The sequence below is a fragment of the Pelodiscus sinensis genome, chromosome 18 (genome assembly GCF_052426305.1).
Source record: "Pelodiscus sinensis isolate ZL-2025 chromosome 18, ASM5242630v1, whole genome shotgun sequence".
Lineage (NCBI taxonomy): Eukaryota > Metazoa > Chordata > Testudines > Trionychidae > Pelodiscus > Pelodiscus sinensis.
In genome coordinates, this window is record NC_143069.1 from 1475749 (window position 1) to 1498940 (window position 23192).

Here is a 23192-nt window from a genome sequence, read left to right on the forward strand (position 1 = left end):
TCGCACAAACCCTGGCATGTGCCACACTGGCAAAGACCGATCACCAAGAGAATCGCTCACCAGGGGTTCAGTGTTTGCTTTCAACATCTGGGGGGCAAACTGTACCTACTGCAGCTTTCTGTAGATGGCATCTTCTTGCCGCCAGAGCTACAATGTAGCCTTTATTTAATGCTCTTCATGTTTAAAAAAACCCCAAACCCTTTGAATTAGTGTTTTCGCAGCAGGAACTTGACTTCTGACAATGTGATTTTTATATGGAACTCGTGTGCTGAAGACTGCTCATTAACATTAATGAAAGAGGCATGTGCTTCTGAAGGGGACAATGATACAGTCTTCAGAGTTGTGGGGACTGTATTGTCGCTGAGTGTCAGCACTGGAGAGTTAATGGTTTTCTAGCTGTTGTCGAGCTGCAGCTGACAAACCAGTTTTCAAGTCCTTTAAGACAAGACAGCTCATTTGTTTCTTTATGGAGAATTGTGCCCACCCATTCTGTGCAACCCGCCTTGCTTCTTCCCCCTTTCAACAACCCTGGGAATGTCCAGATGCGTCCTGTAGCTGGTGTTGTTTGAGAGGTGGCCCTCTGGTGTCTAGAGATAAAGTACAATTGTGCATATTGGCTGTAAGTTACGTGAATCCTTTTGAGAACTTGCAGAAGATCAAACCATGACTTTGAAGTCGCTGGTGTGAGTCTTCCCCCTGTATTGTCTGAGATGAGAGAATTGTGATTTAATATGCAGAACATGGGGTGCTAAAACTAGGGAATAGGGTGTTTTATCCGAGTGGTACAGCACTAATCTCTTTAACACAGCCAAGTAGTTCTATTACTTGTATAGCAAATGTCAGCAAGCCAGGCCTATATATTCAGTCCGAAGAGCTGAGTTCTAATTTGGTTAACGTCCCATGATGGGTTTCATTTAGTAGTGAAACAGTGGGATTTGTTTGGCCCTGTCTATTCTGAAGAAGCCCATATAAGATGAAGTGTTGTTTATTGTGGGGAGGAGGGGTAAATTTGCTTCTGGATTCATGCTTCAAGGCATTAGCAAAGGACTGATATTCTCCTAAGCATTAGTTTTAATTGATGATGTGTGCAAGAGAGAGGCAATAAATAACTAAGGAATTGGCCTGCTCAATGGATAAGAGATGGGAGCTGGAGCCTTTCCCTTGTAGCTCACTATTTCAAAGCACCCTCAATCAGTAGTGTCTGCAAGTTACTGATGGCACTTTAGCATCCTATATATACTCTCCTTGTGGTTCCAGTGGACGAATATCCACATCAGAAAAACTGCAGCCAGAAATTGGCACTAGCTGTTTGCTCCTCTCTTGTCTCAGCAGGGAAGCTAAAGATTGAATGGAGGCTGATACGTTCCCTTATAAGTATGTTAGAGGCTTGAGGTATGTTACTGAAGGCAGCGTGTGGGCCTGCAGTTTGACTTGTCACTGTCACACTTTGGGTAAATAGGGGACTTCAAACTTCAGAGGCTGACAACCAGGCTCTTTCAACCAGCCTCAGATCGCACAGCAACATACATAATAAGAATGAAATGTAATAACACGTGCATGTATGCTCTGTGTGCTGAAGGGCAAAGACCTTTGAGCATCCTAAGCAATTATCTAGCTAACAGATTACTCAGCTTCCCTAAGCAAGATAAAATAGACATTGGATCTGTCTGTGGATGGACCTTTTGAGTTGCAAAATGTGTTGGTGTGTAAGGGGTGGGCAGGGGGTTATTTTTGTTTGAGGTTTTTTGGGGGGATGAGGGTGGAAGACAGTAATCAATGAGCGCAGCTTCTGCTGCGTGGTGTCATTGTATTTTCCTGATTTAAATGCAGTCCCTCTCCCCTTGTTTCAGTTGACATGGATGATGAAGATGGCCGGTGCTTGCTAGATGTAATTTGGTAAGTATACCACTTACTGAAACAGACCCCATGCCTATTTATCATCGTGTATACGATTTTAAGGGATGAGGGGTGTTAAATACTTGAGATTTCCTATTTAGAGTTAGAGTTCATTTCCAGAGGCTTCACTTTTGCACTCCTCTCAGTCATTTGGCTCCAGGCTTTTTTCCAGTTCTCTATGCATGGTTCAGCTCCCCTGAGCTCCTCTTCCGAGCCCCTACACTGCCTGCTTTCCAGGCCCTTCGTGAAGCCCACTTCTGCTGTGCTTTCCATTGTGAATCTTCTTATTCCCCTCTCCTAACCTCTGTCTTCGATTATGAACTCTTTGGGACAGGGACTGTCCCTTCGCTGATGTGCTGAAAGAGCCTCTCCCATGGTCAAACAAGGAGTCCAGTGGCACCTTACAGAGTTACACATGTATTGGGGCATAAGCTTTCTGGGCTGCAGCTCACTTGTCAGACCTACAAATCAGACGCATACTCAGAGATAGGAGTGTTATGTCAGTGTTCATGAAGCTAACTCAGGATGGATGTGGCCCATTTCTAACCGTGATAAGAAGGGGAGGATACTTATTCAAACCCATTCTGATGGTGTCAGATTAGCATATGAATTCCAGCTCAGCAGTTTCAGGTTACAATCTGGTTTTGAATTTGTTTGGTCAAGTGTGGTAATTTTCAAGTCTGAAACTGTGTGTCTAGAGTGCTTAAAGTACTTTCTACGGGTTTGTGTGTGTTATTGTTCTCGATGTCTGACTTGTGTCCATTTACTCTTTTTTGTGTAGACAGTCCAGTTTGTCTAATGTACATGGCAGAGGGGCATTGCTGGCCTGCCTCCCGAGGTCTGTGAAAGTGAGGGATCGTCAGCTAGGATAGATAGGCTATAGATCAGGGTGGGTAAGATGCACCCTGTGGGCCATTCTGCCAGGACTTGTAGGCACAGAGCAGTCCCACGCCACTTTAAGTGGCTGACTGCTTCCTGTGGCTTTCTGTTCCCAGCACTGTGAGGAGGGGGAAGCCTCATGGGCTGCCATCTGCCCCCAGCACAATTTCTCAGCTCCTGTTGGCCAAAAACCAGTCAATAGAAGCTGAGAGACTGTACTGGGGGCATGGGGGCAGCATGCAAAGCCTTCCCCCAGTGCCTGGAGCAATCAGCCTCTTTGAGTGGTCTGGGTCTGCAGCAGGCAGGGAATCTGCCTCAGGGTTCTTCAAGGCTGTTGGCCAGGAGCCTCCTTAGGTGAGTGCCTCCCAGCCAAAGCCTGCCTCTGGCACCCCAGCCCCTTCCCCTCCCCAACTCCCTGCCCTAGGTCACCACCCAAATCCTCTGCACCCTCCCTCCCAAACCCTGCACCTCCGCCTTCACCCTCCCCTGGGACAGAATCCTCTCCTGAACCCATACCCTACCCTGCACCCCAATCCCCAGCCCCAGATCACAGTTCCCTCCTTCACCCAAACTCCATTTCAGAGCCCACACCCTCTCCTGCGCCCTAATCCCTTACCCATAGTTCCCTTCTGCATCCAACCTCTGACTCAGACCCCACGCCCCCTCCATAGAAAAGTGTAGCCCTTGACCACTTTCCAAAATCTTGGAGTGGCCTCCCATCAAAAATGATTGCCCGCCCTTGTTGTAGATGCTTGATGATGTGCTGGAGAGGTTTTTTCTGGGGGGCTGGAGGTAACGGCCAACACTTTCTGTGTTGTGTCCTGTAGTAGGTGACTGGTGAGTACCCACCTGGCTCTGTCGGTCTTTCTTCACTTTCCCAGGTGGGCACTGTAGTGTTAAGAGCACTTAATAGAGATCCTGTAGATGTAGGGATTGGAGCAAATGTGGTTGTATCTTAGGGCTTGGCTGTAGACGATGAATCGTGTGATGTGATCTGGATGAAAGCTGGAAGTGTGTAGCTAAGTAGAACAGTCAGTAGGTTTGCGGTATAAGGGGTGTTTGCAATGTCATGTTCAGGAAGTGGATCTTTTGTGTGGACTGGTCCAGGCTGAGCTTGGTGGTGGGGTGAAAATTGTTGAAATCTCTGTGGAATTCAAGGGCCCCCTTCCCGTGGGTCTAGATGACGAAGAGCACATAGAGGAAGGACACTGGGCATGAGAGCTGAGGAAACGTTCGAAATCAGCCATAAAAATGTTATGGGACCATGCTGTGGGACCATGTGGGTACCCATGGCAGTACTGTTGACTTGCCAGTATAAATCATCTCCAAATCTGAAATGGTTGTGGGTGAGGACAAAGCCCAGCAACCCACTGTGCAGTGACATCATCTGGTGTTCCTGATGGCTTGTAGTCCATCTTTGTGTGGAACGTTGGTGTGGAGAGCTGCTACGTCCAGCGTGACCAGGGTAGTTTATTCTAGAAGATCCCCAGTGGATTGTTGCTTCCTCAGGAAGTCAGTGGTGTCTTGAAGATAGCTGGGAGTGCTGGTAGCATAGGGCCAGAGGACAAAGTCTATATAGCTAAATAATTCTGCTGTAAGGGTGCCAATGGTCAGACTCTAGGGGTCACTGTTGGAAGTCGACCTCATTCACCCAGGTTGAATTAGCTTTATTAACCGTGATGTAACACACCCATCTCTGTATGTATGTATATATTCCTGCCATCTAAGTCTTTCAGTTCATGCATCTGATGAAAGCTTATGCCCTAATTTGTAGGTCTTTAAGGTGCCCCAGGACTCCTTGTTGTTTTTGCTGAAACACACTAACACGACTGCCTTGCTGAAATGTATCACGTGTAGACTAACCTGCAAACAAGCAATAAATAATCATGAATAATTTTGTGACAATTTTACAGCAACCTTTGTGAAACTAAACAGCGTCTCTTCATGAGGCCCTGGCGGCCTTTACTTTCTCTTTAATCTGCTTGTATTCCCTCGATTTCACTCTTAGATGAACCAAAGACATTACCACAAAACTCAAAAGACAAAGTTTCCGTTGGAACTCTGTATTGAAATCATGAAATAGGTCTTAGGTCTGCCTAAAAGACTTTCTAAGCTGCAGTATGTTTTTGGCTGAGCCAGCTTTGATTTTCTTGTTTGAAACGTTTGTGGTTTCATGTCTTGTTGCACTTATTTTTGTTTGTTTGTGTAGGTTTAATTAAGAACTTTTTGTACTGCTGATTTCTTAAAGGGAAATAGACACTAACAGTTTAATACTTAAATAATATTCACATTCTGCTTTTCATTTGTTCCATTTAATGCATATGTGGATAAATCTGTCGTTTTTTGTGCCAATAACGATAGTGTCTCAGCACTGCACACTAGGCTTGTAAAATCCCAGTTAATCAGTTAAATGTTGGGTTTAGCTAATGTTTAACCAGTTAACCGATTTAAGAGGGATCTGGGCAGGGGACCCTGCCTGCAAGCCTTAAGCTCCCAGCCCTACACTGGGGCTAACTGCCTGGTCACAGCCCCAATGCAGGGGCTGGAGCTGCCATCCACGCCCAGCCTCCACCAGAATAGCTCCAGCCTGCAGGGCATCTAAACCCACCACAGACAGAGGCTACTCAGAGTGAGAGCACCCTGTCTGAGGCGGATCCAGTTAACCAGAACTGCTATGGGTGCTGCTTACCAGATAACCTTTCACCTCCCTACTGCACCCGCTTAGAAATGAACGGCTATAGTCCGTCTCGCCGCACTGTTGTCGGGGGCTTGTCAGGAGCAGTGCCTGGTGAATGCCATCATCAGTTAGCTTGTAGCCTGAGGTTAACTCAGAACAGTTAATGTTTTGGCAAACTGCTTGTTCACTGCAATATAGGCTAATCTTCCAAAGGGATTGATGCGATTATAAAACTGTTGTCAATGACTTGGTAGGTAGGGCTCTGAGAAATAACAGGCAAGGCGGAAAAGCATATGTTAGTGACACAGAAGGCCAAAAAGAAAAATTACCATTTACAATTGGGAAATTTCTGTGGAGTATATTTGTTTTATGTAATATAAAAATAGAGCATAAAGCTTTGCATGTTGTTGGTCATTTAGCTTTAGACGGTTGAAATCTTACATCAAAGTTACATTTGTAAAACTGTTCCAGGACAGCAGTTCTAAAGTGTGGGCCAGGACCCCGAAGTGCGTTGTGAACCCATTTTCATGGGGTCACCAGGGTGGGCTTAGACTTGCCGGGTCCTAGGCCTGAAGCCAAAGCCTGAGTCCCACCGCTCGAGACCCGCGCTGAAGCCTGACAATTTCAGCACTAGGTGGATGAGGTCAGGTTATAGGTGCGCTGGCCAGGCTGGGCTCTTGGGGTTAGGCTTTGGGCCTTCCTCTCCTCCTGGGTGTCAGGGTTCGAATGGGCTCAGGCTTCAGGCTCCCCTCCTGGGATCATGTAGCAGTTTTTGTTGTCAGGAGGAGGATGCAGTGAATTGACGTTTGAGAAGCCCTCTTTCCAGATACAGGGCCTGCTTGTTTTGATTCAAAATGCATCCACACTGACTCTGCCCACGAGGCTGAGAGAGAAACCAAATGGCATATTGACCCCACAATGCAACACTTTTCATGAAAGAACCTCATGGCTTTTATGTGGCTCCTGACAGTACAGTGTGTGCATATAACAGGGGTGGCCCTCCAAGCTGCCTATGACAGTCTTCTGTTTGACAGCCCAGGCATATTTGTCAGGGCTCTGGGCTTCAGCCTGCCTCCTGCTGAAACCACAAGCCCTGGCAGGCGTGCCCTGTGGGGTCGAAGTCCCTACCCCCACTACTCCTCTGCAAAGCAGAGGTCCTTGAGAGAATGGGGGATCTTTATTTTAGTTATGAAAGAGCCACGTGCGGCTCATGAGCCACAGTTTGGCCACCCTGGCATGTAAGGAGTTACTGGCCATTGCAGAAGCATTATGAACTGACCACTGACCAGTATTGTGCAGCTGGGGAATGACTATCAAAAAAACCAAACCCCAACCCACACAGTGATCCCTTAGCAGTAAACTGATATTACCACCCGTCAGAATGCAAGTGGGTGCCCAGTTATGTGACTATATTTATTAGAGACATGTATTTCTGTCCAGATTACATTTTTGGGGTCATACATTCCTTAAACAATTTCATATATTGTTTTACAGTGATCCTCAGGCTTTGAATGATTTTTTACATGGATCTGAAAAGGTGAGTAGTGACTTCTATTTGTTTTGTTAATCAAACTATTAAAATGTAATAATTTTTGACAGCAAAGTTCAAAGGGGGAAAAAACCTACTTTATGAATGTCTCTTGTTTTTAAGGGGTATGGATTAGGAGGCCAGAGGGGTTAGTACAGGCAGTCCCCGAGTTACGCGGATCCGACTTATGTCGGATCCGCAGTTACGAACGGGGCCGTCTCCCTGGTCTCCAGCAGACCAGGGAGAGGAAGCAAAGCGGCGGAGCACGTGGGCAGCGGACAGCCCAGACGTGTCTGGGCTGTCCACTGCCCGCGTGTTCCGCGGCTTTGCTCCCTGTCCCCCTGGTCTGCAGACCAGAGAGAGGGGGAGCAAAGCAGAGCAAAGCCGCGGAGCCCGAGGGCAGCAGGACAGCCACGGTGCGTCTGGGCTGTCCCGCTGCCCCCGTGCTCCGTGGCTTTGCTCCGGACGCCTGTGGTACAGCAGCTGGGGCGCTGCTGGTTGGTCCCATAGTGCCGCTCTGGGCGCTACGGGACCAACCCGGCAGCACCCCAGCTGCTCTGCCCCAGACGTCCTGATTCAGCCACTGCTGGTCAGTTTCAGCAGCGGCTGAATCAGGACGCCTGGGGCAGAGCTGCTTGGGTGCTGCTGGGTTGGTCCAGTAGCGCCAAGGAGCGGCGGCGCTACTGGACCAACCCAGCAGCACCCCAGCTGCTCTGCCTCAGGCGTCCCCAGGTCAGCCGCTGCTGAAACTGACCAGTGACTGACTACAGGAAGCCCCTGCCCCGGGCTTCCTGGAATCAGCCGCTGATCAGTTTCAGCAGCAGCTGACTTGGGGATGCCTGGGGTTCTTAAGTTGAATCTGTATGTAAGTCAGAACTGGCGTCCAGATTCAGCCGTTGTTGAAACTGATCAGTACGTAACCTGGGGACTGCCTGTAATAGATTCTGGCAATGTTGTTTTTGTTTTGTCTCTAAGGACCCAATCCTGCAAGCTACTCCATGAAAAGCCACATTGACGTAATTAGAACTGTACGTGCATACAGCAGTTTTTGAGAATGGTGCCCAAACTAATCACCTGTGTTGTTAGCAATCCTAAATCCCTCTTTTAGTTATTGTTTGCTCAGGTCAGCAAAATAAGTTTGTTGTCTGTCTCTTAGGTAAGTGTCTACTTTACAGTATCTGCCACTACAGTTGGTACTTGTTTAGGGCTTCCGCAGAGAAGCTAAGTATTAAATGAGCCCCAGTGAAACAACTACCTTCCTGTCGCTTGATTTGGGGCTTTGCACATCACGTTTGAGGAGTGGTTGGCCAGGGACAGTGAATATGAAGGGAACTTGCCGGACTCTGCCGAAAGGGAGAACTTTCATCTGTCTTCAGTGACTGCCAGCCAACAACATCCCCTGTGTCGGCAGTAAATTCAGTTTAATTCTGTTTAAGTAAATAAAATATTTTTAATTGCAGATTGACAGTGATGATCTCCTTGACAACACAGGAGATGCAGCCAGTGCCTTCTTTGAGGGTGCTGGGGTATGTATTCATAATGGGGGGGGGGGGGTTAATTGTTACTTGGTAAATTCATTTTCAACATCTCTTTTATTGTTTCACAATTTTGTTTTTAAGAATTCTGTGAGTAAGTTATACAGGATGCTTATATTATTCCCCAAAATCTTGTAAACAAACATTGGGGCAGGGAAGAACAAATAGGTTCAGTGTACATTGTATGCCCCGTATGGGCGGTAGGAGGCAGGCAGATTGAGTTTATATGTACCTGCCACATTCTGTGTCTGTGTTTGTTTTTCTATAAACTTGGGGAAACTTTGAGGTCAGAGAGTACAGAGGGAGTAAAAAAAAAAGTAGGATGAGAACACCAGCCTTAAAAGGTGATGGGGGGAAATGGGGCTGATTGTTACAAAGAAATTGTAAGGCTCATGTAGCATTGTCATCTTGGTTCTTATAATGTAGGATTGGAATTGGGAGTGCTTGGATCTGTTTATGGACAGATAGGGTAAAGTTGAAACGGGTTGGTATAGGCTCTGGAAATCGTCACTTGATTATTTTGCACAAATCTAACTGGAAACATGAACAATAGTTTTTATTTTCCCCCAAGAATGCTGTTTGTATTTGCAATATGATAGAGAGCTTAATGACTTTTTTAATCATTTGCTAACTACCTTGAGCTTGTTTTTATTTATTAAAAGCAACGTATTAAAGCTTTTGATGCTTTATGGTACTTGTTGGAAGGCAGAGAAGCTTTTCCAAGAGTTAGATTTAAATGATAGACTCTGTTTAATTTCAGGTAGATCCAAAAACAAATTGAACCAAAATTGCCTTGTACAAAACAGTGACCTGATAAAGCCAATGCTAAGGATTAGAGTATGTGATGATTATTTATTTATGATAGTAACCAGTGTGTGCTAGTCACTTCCCAAGCACTCAAGGACAGTCTCTGCTCTGAGGGACTTGTGGTCTAAGGTCAGCCAGTGTATGGATAAATCTGTGGAACACAGTGGAGACATGTCTGAGGCAAGAAGCGGTTTTGAATGTCAGTGGCAAGAAACGTTTTTTCTAGTTTTGGAATACGGAGATTTCCATTCTTTGTGTTATTTTAGTTAGTTAATACAAAGGCAAATTATATTTCCAGATGCTGTTGCTATCACCTCTCTTACGTTTATGCTCTAGATAAGTCTAGTTGCTAAAGCAAAAGAACTTCTGAGTTTGCTCACTTGGGTTCTTTTAGCAGCTCTTCCTCTCTCACCATGTGACTTAATGACAGGCACTTAATCAGCTTCCATTATGCACTTTCTTAGCACCTTGTGGGGATGGCAAAATGGCTTATAAATGTACTTAGCAAATAATACACAAACTGTATATTGTAATCATTTCACTGGACACGGCCAACTCTAGGTTGGGCCACAAAGGCATTTTTTAACAGCTCCCAGTAAGGATGCACAAATATCTAGTGCAGAAAGATTAACAATCCTGTTTCATGGGTTTGCATTAAATGCTTTTTTTTTCTCCCCCTAATCTTAAACCCTTTAGCTGCATGTACAAGAATCCTCTGGCAACCATCTGAACACTGAACAGAATCAGCCCACAGCCAGCGTCGACTTAGACTTTCTAGAAGATGACATCCTGGGATCCCCCTCAGGTGGCGGGGCGAGTCTTCCCAACTCAGACCAGCCCTGCGACATTCTGCAGCAGAGCCTGCAAGAGGCTAACATCACCGAACAGACTCTGGAAGCAGAGGCAGAACTGGACCTTGGGTCTTTCCAGCTCCCTACGCTCCAGCCAGTGGTCCAGACTGCCTCTGATGGCACGCCGCAGATTTTCTCCAGCGGAGCGGACCTGATTGGCTTGCAGCAGCCGGCAGTTCTGACCCATCAAGCCCTGGTGCAGCAGTCTGTGGGAGCTGAGGTTGTCAATAAGGCCATCAGCGTGCAGCCATTTCTCCAGCAGGTCGGCTTGGGGAATGTTACCATCCAGCCCATTTCCAACCTTCAGGGCTTGCCTAATGGAAGCCCAAGTGGAACGCTGGGAATTGGGCCGATTCAGGTAGTTGGGCAGCAGGTGATGGCTATTAACCAATCAGCTCAGCAGATCATTGCAAAACAAGTTCAGCCCTCCCAAGTAGCCACGATGCCTGTGGGCAGTTACATCACCCAGACAACGCCTGAGCAGCAGCAGGTCACCCTCGCGTCCACGGGGGTGTCTCCGCAGAACGCTGGTCTGGTGATCCAGAAAAACCTGCCCTCAGTGGCCACTACGACGCTGAACGGCAACTCCATGTTTGGGAACGTATCTGCCACCCAAGGCTCCCAGCCTCTCACCGTCACATCGAACTTAAGCAGCCCACTGGTGCAGGCCCAAAACGTGATCATCCACAGAACCCCCACCCCAATTCAGCCCAAGCCCACAGGGGTCCTCCAGCAAAAGCTGTACCAGATCACCCCCAAGCCATTTGGTCCCAATAACACCACCCTGACCATCCAAAACGAGGCTGCCCTGCAACAACAGAAGGCCCAACAGAACCTGACTTTCATGGCAGGCAAACCAGGACAGAATGTGGTGCTGTCCGGCTTCCCGCAGGGGCTGCCCGCCAACATGTTCAAACAACCGCCACCACAGCAGCAAGCCCTCAGTAAACCCATGAGCGTCCACTTGCTAAACCAGGGCAGCAGCATTGTCATTCCGGCGCAGCACGTTCCTCAGGCCATGCTGCAGGGTCAGAACCAGTTTCTTCTTCCGGGGCAGTTAGCCGGGGCTTCTGCTGTTCAGATACCCCAGCAGCTCTCAGCTTTGCAGGCTAACATGGGAGGGCAGATCCTAACAACTTCGCACCCTAGCGGCCAAGCCCACATCATCGCTAGCCAAGGGCCTGGTGGACAGCTGATCACCAATCAGGCCTTGCCTGCCCAAATCCTGACCAACCAGAACATAGCTAGCCAGCTGAATCTGGGGCAGGTGCTTACCTCGCAGAATGCACACGGCACTGCTCACATCCTGTCTGCACCTATTCAGCTGCAGCCTGGTCAGGTGGGTCAGCCGACTCTGTTCCAGATGCCTGTCTCTCTAGCTGGCAGCTTGACCACTCAGAGTCAGCCCTCTGTGGCAGCCTCACTGGCCAGTGGTGCCATCAGTCAGACAGGGCAGACTGTTCTCCAGGGTGTGACTCTGCCCAATCAAGTTGCTATGTTAAACGCCACTGAGAACCTCACCCAGGCTGTGAGCCTCCAGGCATCTGTCCCCACCAGCAGCCAGAGTCCCGGCCTCATTCAGCAGCAGCCCACATCCGGCCCCAGCCTGCTGCCAAGCAGCGACCAGTCCTCTCTACTGACCGTCCAGAGTGCATCCCAGCCTCCAGCTGCACCTCCACCTCCGCTTCCGATGAGTGTGCAGCAGCAGCCTCCTCCAGCACCTCAGCAGCCAGCACAGCTACCCGCAAATTCACAGCCCAGCCCTAATGTGGCATCCAGTCCAGAGAAGATCATCTTGGGCCAGGCAGCGGCTGGGACTGTTATCAGCCAAGATTCCATGCAGCTGTTTCTGCAGCAGGCAAGTGAAACATTTTAACAATCACATTCGTGCTACTGCTCGTTGGCTCACTTTTGCCTTCTTCATAATATATACAATAAGAGAGTTATTGGTTGAATAATGTTTCCTCGTAGACGGGACACTCTACAAATACTGTATTAGAGCACTCGTTTATTTTTTACAATGAAGTTTCAGAGGTGGTTATTCCATCTTAAGAGTGCTCATTTAGGATATATGGCTTAATTTATAACGGCTACGAGAACAGGGTGGCCTCAGGGAGTTGGTAATGAATATGTAGCCTTTTACCTACTTCGAATCTAGCCTAGGTTTGTAGTGTCTGGTGGCCATTGTCATCTGCTCTGTCCATTTGATGGCTTCTGTGGAGTGAGTAGGTGGCTGGGCACTTGGGCGGCCACCCAGGAGAGATTCAGGTGCTGCCCAGCTGATTAGCAGAGCGTTCACAGCCAGCAGCATATGTTTCGACTGGTGGTGCACATCCACACATGCCTCAGTGTGTGTAACAAAAATTTATTCTGCTCATGAGTGGAAAAGATTAGAGGGAACGTGTGTGATCTGGATGCAAGTACCACTGACCAAAGCTTCTATCATGGCTGGCAGTCTCAGAACAGAAGCCAGTAAATAAATATGCCATGTTGCCTGAGTTCCCAACTCTCCACTAGACTTGGTCTCCAGTTCTCTGCTGAGATGGGTTAAGGAGGGAAAACATACACAGGCACTGCTTGTGTTCTGCTGTCTGTGGATACACGTTAAGCCTCCAGACTTTCCACTTCAGCATCTTCCACCATCACAAGTTATGGATGTAGGCTCGACATACACTGCTGTGTGTAGGCACAAAGCCGCTGTAAAAGCGACGAGGAGTCCTGTGGCACCTTATAGACTAACTAAAGTGTAGGAGCATAAGCTTTCGTGGGCAAAGACCCACTTCGTCAGATGCATGTGGGTCAGAAGCAGCTGTGTCTCACCTCATCTGTCTGCTTACAAACAATCCGATTAGATAAGGCTTCTCACTTGTTTTGAGTATCTCTTTCAAACCGTTGTGTCTTTATTCTTTAAAAAGTGATGAAGAATTGATCCAAAGCCTATTGAAATCATTGAGTTGCATTAGAAAAAAGATAGGCATTTGCAGTCTTCTCTTTTTAATTCCTCTTCAATATTAGCTAAGAGTAGGGATGTTAAAATGCAATTAATTAAGTAACCATGTAACTGTTGAGTGGTTACACGCAGGGTGGCAGTCAGCTCCCTGGGAGCAGATGTGTGCCCACTCTGCTCCCTCTGATAGAGGCAGCAGCGCAAAAGTGGGAGGAGCCAAACAAACTAGGAGTCTGTGTGTAAGTGTGAAGGCACATGTTACACGTTCACATCCCTACCTAAGAGTAGTGTTTCAAGTTTACCATAATATGCTCACACATGCCTTTTTCCCAAAGACGATGGACCAGATTTATCTCCGACTCTCAATACTACTGACACCATTTGAGTTATGCCCTCTCTCTCCTCTCCATACTAGGTGAATTTTGCCCTAATGTCACTAAGAGCCTCTGGCAAATTACAAGACACAAAACTAGTGTCATCTGTGATTTTTCTTTATTTCTAGATTCCTCAAAATATACCTGCTTTCACCATTATGACATAGTAACTGCATAATCCATTAAAGTCATCACTGTTAGCTAAAAGCTGGGCCCTAGATGTAGACAGTAGTTTAAAAAAGGGAAAGGGTGGGGAGGGGTACATAACCTAATATGAATAGATTAGATTTTATCTTTTCTAATACAATTAAAGTTGTTTAAATTAAAAGAGTCTCCTACAGGTGGAACACAGCAGCATCCTAAAAGTGATAATGATACTAATTGTGCAACTCACAGAAGTGCAGAGAATTAGCCATCATAATCAGTTTCACTTTGGGGTTTACAAAATACGACTAATAATATTTAAATTACCTTTTATATAATTATACATTTCTGCTGCATGATGAAAACATTTAATTAATTAGCTGTTACAACACTCCTGTGCACTGTTTGAGAAAGTAATATTAGCTCCATTTTACAGATGGTTAATGTGAGGTAAGGAAGTTAATGACTTTCCCAAGGCTACAGAGCTTAGTTTAGAGCTCTGACTCAGGGACCAGAAATAGTGATAGTGAAACTGATGTCTCATTTCATTGTCTCAAGTGCAAAAAGTACACAAACAGTATCAGTGATGGTGAACAGGAAAGGGAAGCTCTAAGTAATTTAATTTTTAATTTTTTTGGATGTTGCTAGTAACACAGGTAGGGATATTTCATTTTAAATGTAAGTCTTTGATCTTGACAATGACCCTTTTAACAATCTAAAATGTATTACTAGATGCACTGTTTATTGCCATATAAAATAAATGTACAAATGCTGAAGTAGCTTGAGGAGGGAAATGGCACTGTGAAACTAAGAAATTCACAGAAGCTCTGATTTAGGAGAGAAAAGTGATCCTTGATGGATATTGGCAGGAAAAAACATTCACGTATTTAAAGCACAGATGACTTTCCGTGAACCCTGCTAGTGCTGCTATGGAATGACATTAAGAATGAAGTTTCAGAGATGTCTCCCGAAGTCTTGGCTTTGAGGCGTTTTGTTTCTATTTGTAGTTTGATATCGCATGAAATTCTGTTACCCCTTCTTGTATAAAGCTACAATCCATTAGGTGTGCTCCCTGCATTTCATAGTAGAGCATAAACTACTTTAATACAGTTCATGGCTGTGGTCAGATCCTGCAGGAAATTGCTGTAAAATTCTTCTGCCCATCTTCAGGGGAGGTAGCCTTATTCTGCAAGTTGGATCTGCATAACCCTAGTGCCTGTGAAGACAGAGTCTTGAAAAGTATCAATACCAATATCCGGGGGGAATGTGATAAAGAGCAAGAACAGAAAGTATTTACTTTTGACAACACTTTGAGGCATTGTTAATAAGGTACCATTAATAGCAAATGCCTGCATTGAATGGGGGCTGGATGGTGTGAACATCAACAGAATTGGATGGGGGTTGGGTGGTGAAAATCAGAAAAAAGAGGAAAGGAGAAAGAGCCATAAATCTGGTCAATGCTAAATGTGTTGGACATTTCAGAAGGATCGGAACCAGCAGCAGCAGCAGCAGCAATTTTATCCGGCAGCCCTGAAAATGCAGCAGGAGACCAATCTGAATCAGTCCACAGTACCACCACACCTTCCAATGCCTCTGCCCATCTACAGCATAGCCACAGCAGCCCTCAGCACCACAAGCAGTGTCCCAGCATCAGTGATAGTCAGCAGCAGTGCGGGCGCAGCTCTGCAGCCGCCTGCCAGCCGAGAGCTGACCCAGACTCAGAATCTGGCAACGGTGGAGTCCAAAGGACCGAATCTTATACCTCAGTTCTCAGCCAGCCATTCCCAACAGGCACTGGCTTGCCAGGTAGCCCTTACCTGTTGTGATTCCACACAGCCTGCTTTGGCCTGTCTTTCTGTCTTCCTTCTGTCCTTCGATTCCACCTACTCTCTTTAGTCCTTCCTCTTAGAGTGCCCTTTGGCTTTTTGCTTCCGCAGGAGACAAAATATTAGTGCATCTCTTAGGTGCACACTAGCATTTTTCACGTTTCAAAACCAAGATGGAAGTGGGGGGGGGGTGCGGTGACCTCTATAACAGTAACAGAAGTCGCCCTCTTGTGGTGTAATACAAGAAATAGTCAGAAAAGAATTTTGCTACCGTCACGTTTGTTTCCCTTCTTCCTAGGGCAGCATTTCTCAGAGTGGTCCGCGGATCCGCTCTGAGAAACCTGCTAACTGGCCACTCCGGTTTGTTTATTTACGAGCTCTGCAGCCACGGAGCCTTGCAGCTCCCATTGGCTCCGGTTCGTTGTGTGCAGCCAAGGGAAGCTGCAGGAAGTGGCGTGGGCTGGGCCACTACTTCTTGCGGCTCCTGTTGGCTGCAAACGACAAACTGGAGCCAATAGGAGCTGTGAGGCTGCTGGTAAACAAACATGAGCTGTCTGTTAGCAGGTTTCTCAGAGTGGCTCCGCGGACCACGCTGAAAACCACTGTACTAGGATGACTGGTAATGAGAAGCCTGAGGGCTCCATTCTGATTCTCAGTTACAGAGAGTACATAGACAGTACATTTGGCCCTGAATCCATGTGTGTGCGAGAGAGATTTTTGACTGGCCTCTGTGCTATACAGAAATGTGGAAATAACCGAGCATTCTTTTCTTGCTAGTAATGAGGCTTGCAACAACAACAAAAGAGGTAAAAAGCAAAATTCTTAAGAAAACATATGCTTTAAAAAGTGTTTTTGACAGTCTCAAATGTAATCAAAAGTTTAAGGTCATTATGCGTGTGGGTTTTTATGTTATACACACATTTATGAATATTTATACATGCTTAAACACACATTTTCAAAATGTTTGTGTGTATATAAGTACACATAAATATTCATAAACATATTTCTATAGGAAAAGAGTTGTAGTGCACGGTACCTTCACATATTGGTAAAGAGCGGACTTGGATGACGAAATAGATCTTTTCCATCTCTTATGTCCGCGATTCCAATATTTATAGTTTCCAAATTCAACTCTCTGGTTCACTTTTCTAGGCTGGGCCTGTAAAGGTAGGAGAAAATGAAACAAATCCAGTTCCATCTTTGTTTTAAAATAAAAGCAGATGCATCACTGTTTTTAGGACCGCCCAGAATCAAAGGAAACTGTTAACTTTTTTATTCTGAGAAGACAGCAATCGAAGGAGAAGAATGATGTGCATGGTGTGGTTAGCAGACTTCAGGCACAATCCAAAGTGATCAAATGGTCCTGAGTAATATATCACCCGTGATCATCATGTAAGCAGCCTGGAGAAGATGAGGGTACAGATTGCAGTGTAGTGCAGTTTAGAAGCTTCCAGACAATACTGAAAACATCAGCATGCTGTGTGGGTGAGCTACAGATGTTTTCACAGTTGCCTTTAGATTCAGAACCGGGACATGTCCAGGCATTGCTGCATCAGAAGGTCTATTGAATCTCTTTCCCCTCCCAAACATACTGCCTTCTGGCCCTTATTGTCAGTCCGTTTGCCTACTCTCTGAATTCCTGCTGCTCTTGCTTGCTTGCCTGCAGGTTCTCACTAACGCTGGAAGCTGCTGCTGTCTTGCGATGCTTTTTCTTCTTCTGTCCCTTCACACTTGCACGCTGCTGTCCTGGTACATTTATGTCCCTGCCAGAGGCTTTATTCTTTTATTCTTTGTATTTTAGTAGAAAATTGTCGTAATAAGGATTGTGGTAGACATTAAAGTGGTGAGTTAGTCAGAAGGCTGCTCTTAGCCATAATAAGACTTGAGAACTTGACCTTATCATAGATTAGTTTTGCCGCTGTAATTTTAAAAGATTGTGGTATTGACCCAGCTCTCTGTCTAGGGACTTGCAATAGCTCGTGTCTTCACAGGGTGAGCTGAGTGGCTCTAATACAGTGGTAGTACATGTGCAGGAAGCCAGTACCCACATATACTACAAGCTTGCTCCTTTGGGTGGGAGGCACTTGGGTGTTCCTAGAGTTGTTCTAAGCAATTCAAAGAGCGCTTGAGTTAGTGCAATACAGAGGCAGGTAAATAAAACCAAGGAGCCCCTTGTGGCCAGTGCAGGGCTCCGGCGACATACCCTCATCTCTAAGGGAGGAACCTAAGTACGTTTTAAAAATAAAACTGGACACCACCTCCCTTGTGTTTTTCATGGGGCCAGGTTTGTGGAGCAGAAGGACAGGGCTTTATTTATAGTCACACACAGGTACGGATTTTGTCCCCCAGCAGTAAGGCTGTGTAGGGAAAGTTTGGCTATGCTGGCTGAGACCTGGAGCTGTTTTCGGAAACTGAAGGAACACGCATAGAAGTTTTATTCCCGAGTTTTTTCTTTCACTGACTTAAAAAACGTTTTGAAGGTATCTTCTAAGCAGCGGAGCTAGTGCAGTAAATTGCAAGTGACCGTAGCATTCCCACAGACATCCCAGTGGAAATGTGTCCCTGAAATCAGCCTACCTATGCGCTGGTTAGCTCACAGAAGCCCCTCTCGGTATCTGTTGCTCAGTTCCTCAAGCTCCTCTGCCATGGAAAAGCCCATCGCAGAGTGACTTGAGTTCAGTGGGCTTTATAGGCAGCGTGGCAGCCCCAGGCTGTGTGTGTTTGCAGAGTGGTTTGCAGCTCGGTCGAAGAGTGTCTGTACAGCCGTAGTTGTGCACAAGCCAGCCTCCAGCTAGCACGGGCAGTAGTGGTAGTGAAGAGAGTGCAGCTTGGTCGAAGAGTGTCTATACAGCCGTAGTTGTGCACAAGCCAGCCTCCAGCTAGCACGGGCAGTAGTGGTAGTGAAGAGAGTGCAGCTTGGTCGAAGAGTGTCTATACAGCCGTAGTTGTGCACAAGCCAGCCTCCAGCTAGCACGGGCAGTAGTGGTAGTGAAGAGAGTGCAGCTCGGGAGCTGAATACGTACCCCAGGTGTGTACTGAGCTTGTGCTGCTCACACTGAAGTGTGCTGTCGACACTGCCAGCACTAGTGGGACCCAGGCACGCTAATCCCTGTGCGGTGTGTGCTGGGTGGACATGCCCTGAGTTGCCTGAAGAACACGTGAGCGTTGTGCTTAGATACACCAGCCCTGACTAACCTGTTCCCTCTTTCTCTCTTCGTTTCAGTTACCCGCCTCCCCGTCCCATTCGCTACCTCATCCTCCGGTGGGGGACAGCCCCCAGCTCCAGCCTGCACACCTCTCTCAGATGCAGTCTCCCCACCAGTCCCGCCCTCCATCACAGCCCCAGCCACTTTCCCGGCCACCTTCCCGCCCTCACTCTAGGCCCCCCTCCCAGCCACAGACGTTGTCCCGGCCTCCCTCGGAACCCCTCTCCCGGTCCTGCACCCCTCAGACGCAAATGCAGAATTTGTATGTGATCCAGAATCAGATGGCATCATCGCCCCACGGGCCTGCTCAGCACCCTTTACGGCCTCCCTCGCAGCCTCAGGTACAGTTCCAGCCACCGCAGCCTCAGGCCGAAGGGCAGCCCCAGCTGGCAACGCCTCCACATATGCAGCTGCAAGTTCAGCTCGCTGCTCAGATCCAGCCCCAGACAGAGACACAGGTGCAAGCTCGGCTGCAGTCCCAGATCCAGGCTCCAACTGAGTCCCCTCATACTCATTCCCCACACTTCCAGTTCCCTTCCCAAGGCCAAATCAAACCACCAGCCCCAACCCAGACCCTTCACCTAACACCGGAGCAGCAACGGAGTTTTCAGATGGTCCCGAATCAATTCCAGACACTCTCTGCAATTCCTAACCCCTCTCCGCAAAAGCAGCTATTGGACAGGTTCCAGCAGGTAAATTCATTACCATGAAAGGGAGTAAATTAAATGTGGCCTGGGTTGTATCAATATAATACAACTTACAATTCGCCCTGTACATCAAGGATAATGGATGGGTCAGATGAATTAGAAAATGTAGCATTTCTGTCTAGCTTCTGGACAGGTATGCAAATCACAAAAGTCACCACCTTAAACTATCCTTTGGGCTCCCAAGGAGTTATCTTGCTTTTTTTGTCTTTAATATGCGGGGGAAGGAATTATCAGGGTATTTGTGTCCTGGGTAGTGCTCAGCATAGTGTCAGCCTTTAGAAGCTAACAGCATAGAATAGCGGTTGTTTTGGAGCTGTTTAAGGGCTTGGCTACACAAACTTTTAGGGTACGTCTACACTGGCGCTATCCCGAAATAGCTATTCCGTGTCTTTTGAGCAAGCCCATTATTTCAAAATATAATGGGCGCGCTATTCCAACGTCCTTGTAAACCTCATTCCGCGAGGAGTAAGGGATGTTTTGGAATAGCGCTCTTTCGAAATTAACTCGAAATAAGCTATGCACTTTGCGTAGCTCCAATTGCGTAGCTTATTTCAAGCTACAGGTGCAGTATAGATGCACTCTTAGTTTGCAGCATGCTGTAGTGTGAAACTATCCCTCACTAGCCTGCTGTAGACTACCTGTCTCTGTGCCCTCGGTTGCTGTGCGTTAACAGTTCATGAGCTACGGGGGGGTAGCCGAGTTAGTCTATAACAAAAAACTTAAACAACCAATAGTCTAGTAGCACCTTAAAGACTAACAAAACATGTAGATGGCATCATGAGCTCTCGTGGGCACAGCCCACCTGTCATCTGAAGAAGTGAGCTGTGCCCACAAAAGTTCATGATGCCATCTACATGTTTTGTTAGTCTTTAAGGTGCTACTAGACTATTGGTTGTTTTTAACAGTTCATTAGTTCACTTTGGTAGTCCCATTCCAAAGAGGACTAAATTAAAGTGAATGAACTAGCTCTTAATGTATCTTAGCACACGAATCAGCAAACTAGTGCAGGGACGATTCACACCCCAGCTTGTGACAAACTAATTGTTCATGTAGACAAGCCCTGAGTGTATCTTTGCTACGAAGTACTGTGTAAATGTACTGTATATTTTTAGAGAGTTTGTCTGTACATGAGTGAGTCTGTCTGTTCAAGAACTCCTTCTAAATGGGAAGAGCTAGAGCCACCAATCCAGTATACAGCTTTCTCTTATCAAAATTTAAACCAAGGTCAGGGTTTGGTTGGGACAGGAAAATGGGATGTGCCTTGAATGGGATTGCTCCTCATAAAACCATACAGAAAATAGACAGAATGACTTGGCTGGTGAAAGGAGCTGTCTGGAGGCACTACCCTCCCCATCCTTGTCCATGACTGCCCCCGCCCCAAGCCTCCCACCCCCCAAGCATCATTTAGGGAGAACTGAAATTGCCCCTGTTCCCCCACCTTGTACAGGGATGTTGCTGGCTGTTCTCGTTCATCAGAGAGCCAGAGGAAAATGCCCCGTGTGCTGCATTCCTCACTCTGGCTGGGGAGCACAGGGGGCAGATGAACCTGAACCTGGACCTGCCCCAGGCGGAGAACATGCCCTCCTCCCCAGCTGTGCCTGCTGGAGCTGCAGCAGCAATGGGGAGGCAGTCGGGCTGTCAAGGCTGGAGCAGGAGAAGGGCTCCAGCTGGCAGCCCTTCAGGGGTGTAGTTGCTGTAGTGAGCCATTTGCATCCGCAGAAGCACCATGGTAGGGTAGACTCTGCCTTCCGTTGACCTAACTGTAGCGTAGATCAGCCTAAGTACTGGTACTTTGAGCCCGAGTCTCGCAGATCCCCTTCAATAAGAGATGGCTCAGGCCCTTATGTCTTAAAAAGCATCCGAAAAGTTCTTCAAAATGCACATTTCAGTTACTGCCTTTGCTGTCACTTTATCTGCAGCCGAAAGGCGAGCCAAACTCTTTGGGTTTCAATTACATATTAAAAGTAAATTTCCCTTGAAAGGACTTCTGGGGGCCGGATTGCTGTATTTCAAACGCACAGGGCATAGTTGTGTGATTTTTAACTTCTGGCCACTGACGGACCCGGAGATTCTCACTGTTAAGCAAAGAGGTTTTTATTTCTTTGACATTCACTGCCTAAAACTGAGACGCTGGGGCTATGGGGTGGAAGCCAGTGGACTGTGTTGAAAACACGAGAGCAAGGGAGGGTCCCTTTCTTTCCATATTTGCTGCTGGGTAGAAATAGTTATGGTAGGTAGGAGATTAAAAAGGAAGGTGAAAGGAGGGAACGATCCAAAAGATGTTGCTCCAGCATCTTTTCAGCCTCTGCCATTTATTCCACACAGGTGCCCCAGGGGATCATCCTGCAAACAAAACACCAGACTTCCACCAGCCAGGCGCCTTCAGCTCTGAGCCACTTCAGCAGCCAGCCTTCATCTGTCCTGGTTAGCAGCCAAGGACAGCCAGGAGCAGTGACAGCCGCGCAAGCCCCAGTCCACAGTCACCCATCTGTCCCCGCTGCAGTCCAGCCTTCTCCTGCAGGTGCGAGTGGCATGGCTCCTGTCCTGGAGGAGGGCATCAAGCACCACTCGCAGCACTGCCGCAGCAGAAGTCGGTGTTGATCAAAATGGCATCCACATATAAGCTGCTACAGCCCGGCCTCGTGTGCAGGGCCCAACCAACTCTATGGTCCTTTTTGGTCGATCTCACGGTCATAGGATTTTAATTGGAGGGGTCCTGCCCCCAAAAGGAGTTTGGGGTAGAGGCCCCAGAGTTACTGTAGGGCCGTGGTGTCCAACCTGCTACTTCTATAGCCGTATAGCCACCTGCTACTGTTACAGCCAACTAGCCACAGGTGGCTAGTGTTGGACACCATGGTTGTAAGCGGGGTTGCGTATTGCTACCCTTACTTCTGTGCTGCTACTGCTGGCGGCAGAGCTGCCTTCAGATGTGGGCATCTGGACAGCAGCAGCTGCTGGCTGGGAGCCTAGCTCTGAAGCCAGAGCCACTGCCAGCAGCAGGGCAGAGTAAGGATTGCATGGGATGGCATTGCCACCATTACTGCTGCGCAGCTGCCAGTGAAGTGCTGCCTCCAGAGCTGGGCGCCCAGCCAATAGCTACCAGTCTCCAGCAACCCAGCTCTAAAGGCAGCACAGAAGTAAGGGTGGCAAAACCACAACCTCGCTAAAATAACCCTGTGACCCTGTGCAGCCCCTTTTTGGGTTAGTGCCCCCGTTTGAGAAACGCCGGTCCCCGTCTCCCCAGGACATTTCTAGAGTTTAAGCAAAAGCGCACAACACCAGATTTGCCCATCCACAATGCATTTTTCATGGCCGTGAATTTGGTAGGGCCTACTCTTGTGCTCAGGGACGGGAACCGGTCTGGGAAGGGGAAATTCTGTTACAGTTCTGTGGGATAGTGACTTTCGACTTCCTCTTTCTCTTCCTTTTTTCCCCTTCACATTTAGAAAGTGCCCTCAACTTTCATTGAACCCTAGGACCAAAAGCTGCTCTCAGTGACAGAATATAAATCTGAAGTAGCTCCATTGATTGGGGGCAGCCCGGTAACTCTGGGTGGAGAGTCAAGACTCCTTAATACCAGTTCTGCTGCTCACCGGCTGGATTGCTTTGGGCAAGTTGCTCACCTCTTTCAGCATCCAGCTCTGTCTAAAAAAGAGGATTCATGATATTTACCTTGTGCAAAGCTTCTTTGAGAGCTATGGGTGAAATTCACCTCATGCTGAAAGCTAGGGTCAGTGCGTCACTTAATCCTCACTGAAATCGTACTTTAAATATTGAAGTGGGACTTTCATACACAGGCCTTATGCTCATCAGCT

General features: G+C 47.4%; 1 protein-coding gene across 6 annotated transcripts in view; it reads left to right on the plus strand.

Moving 5' to 3' along the window:
• The window catches only part of BICRA (BRD4 interacting chromatin remodeling complex associated protein), a 127951-nt gene that overhangs the window by 88631 nt on the left and 16128 nt on the right, over positions 1 to 23192 (plus strand). For 5 of the 6 annotated variants that reach the window (XM_075917967.2, XM_075917966.2, XM_089769864.1 and 2 more), the window contains 7 exons: positions 1851 to 1896; positions 6947 to 6989; positions 8441 to 8506; positions 10019 to 12031; positions 15121 to 15444; positions 18688 to 19362; positions 21703 to 21898. In XM_075917967.2, the coding sequence (XP_075774082.2) occupies positions 1856 to 1896; positions 6947 to 6989; positions 8441 to 8506; positions 10019 to 12031; positions 15121 to 15444; positions 18688 to 19362; positions 21703 to 21898 (3358 nt within the window). In that variant the 5' untranslated portion in view covers positions 1851 to 1855. The remainder of the gene's footprint in view (positions 1 to 1850; positions 1897 to 6946; positions 6990 to 8440; positions 8507 to 10018; positions 12032 to 15120; positions 15445 to 18687; positions 19363 to 21702; positions 21899 to 23192) is intronic. The other variant, XM_089769865.1, reaches the window with a different exon arrangement.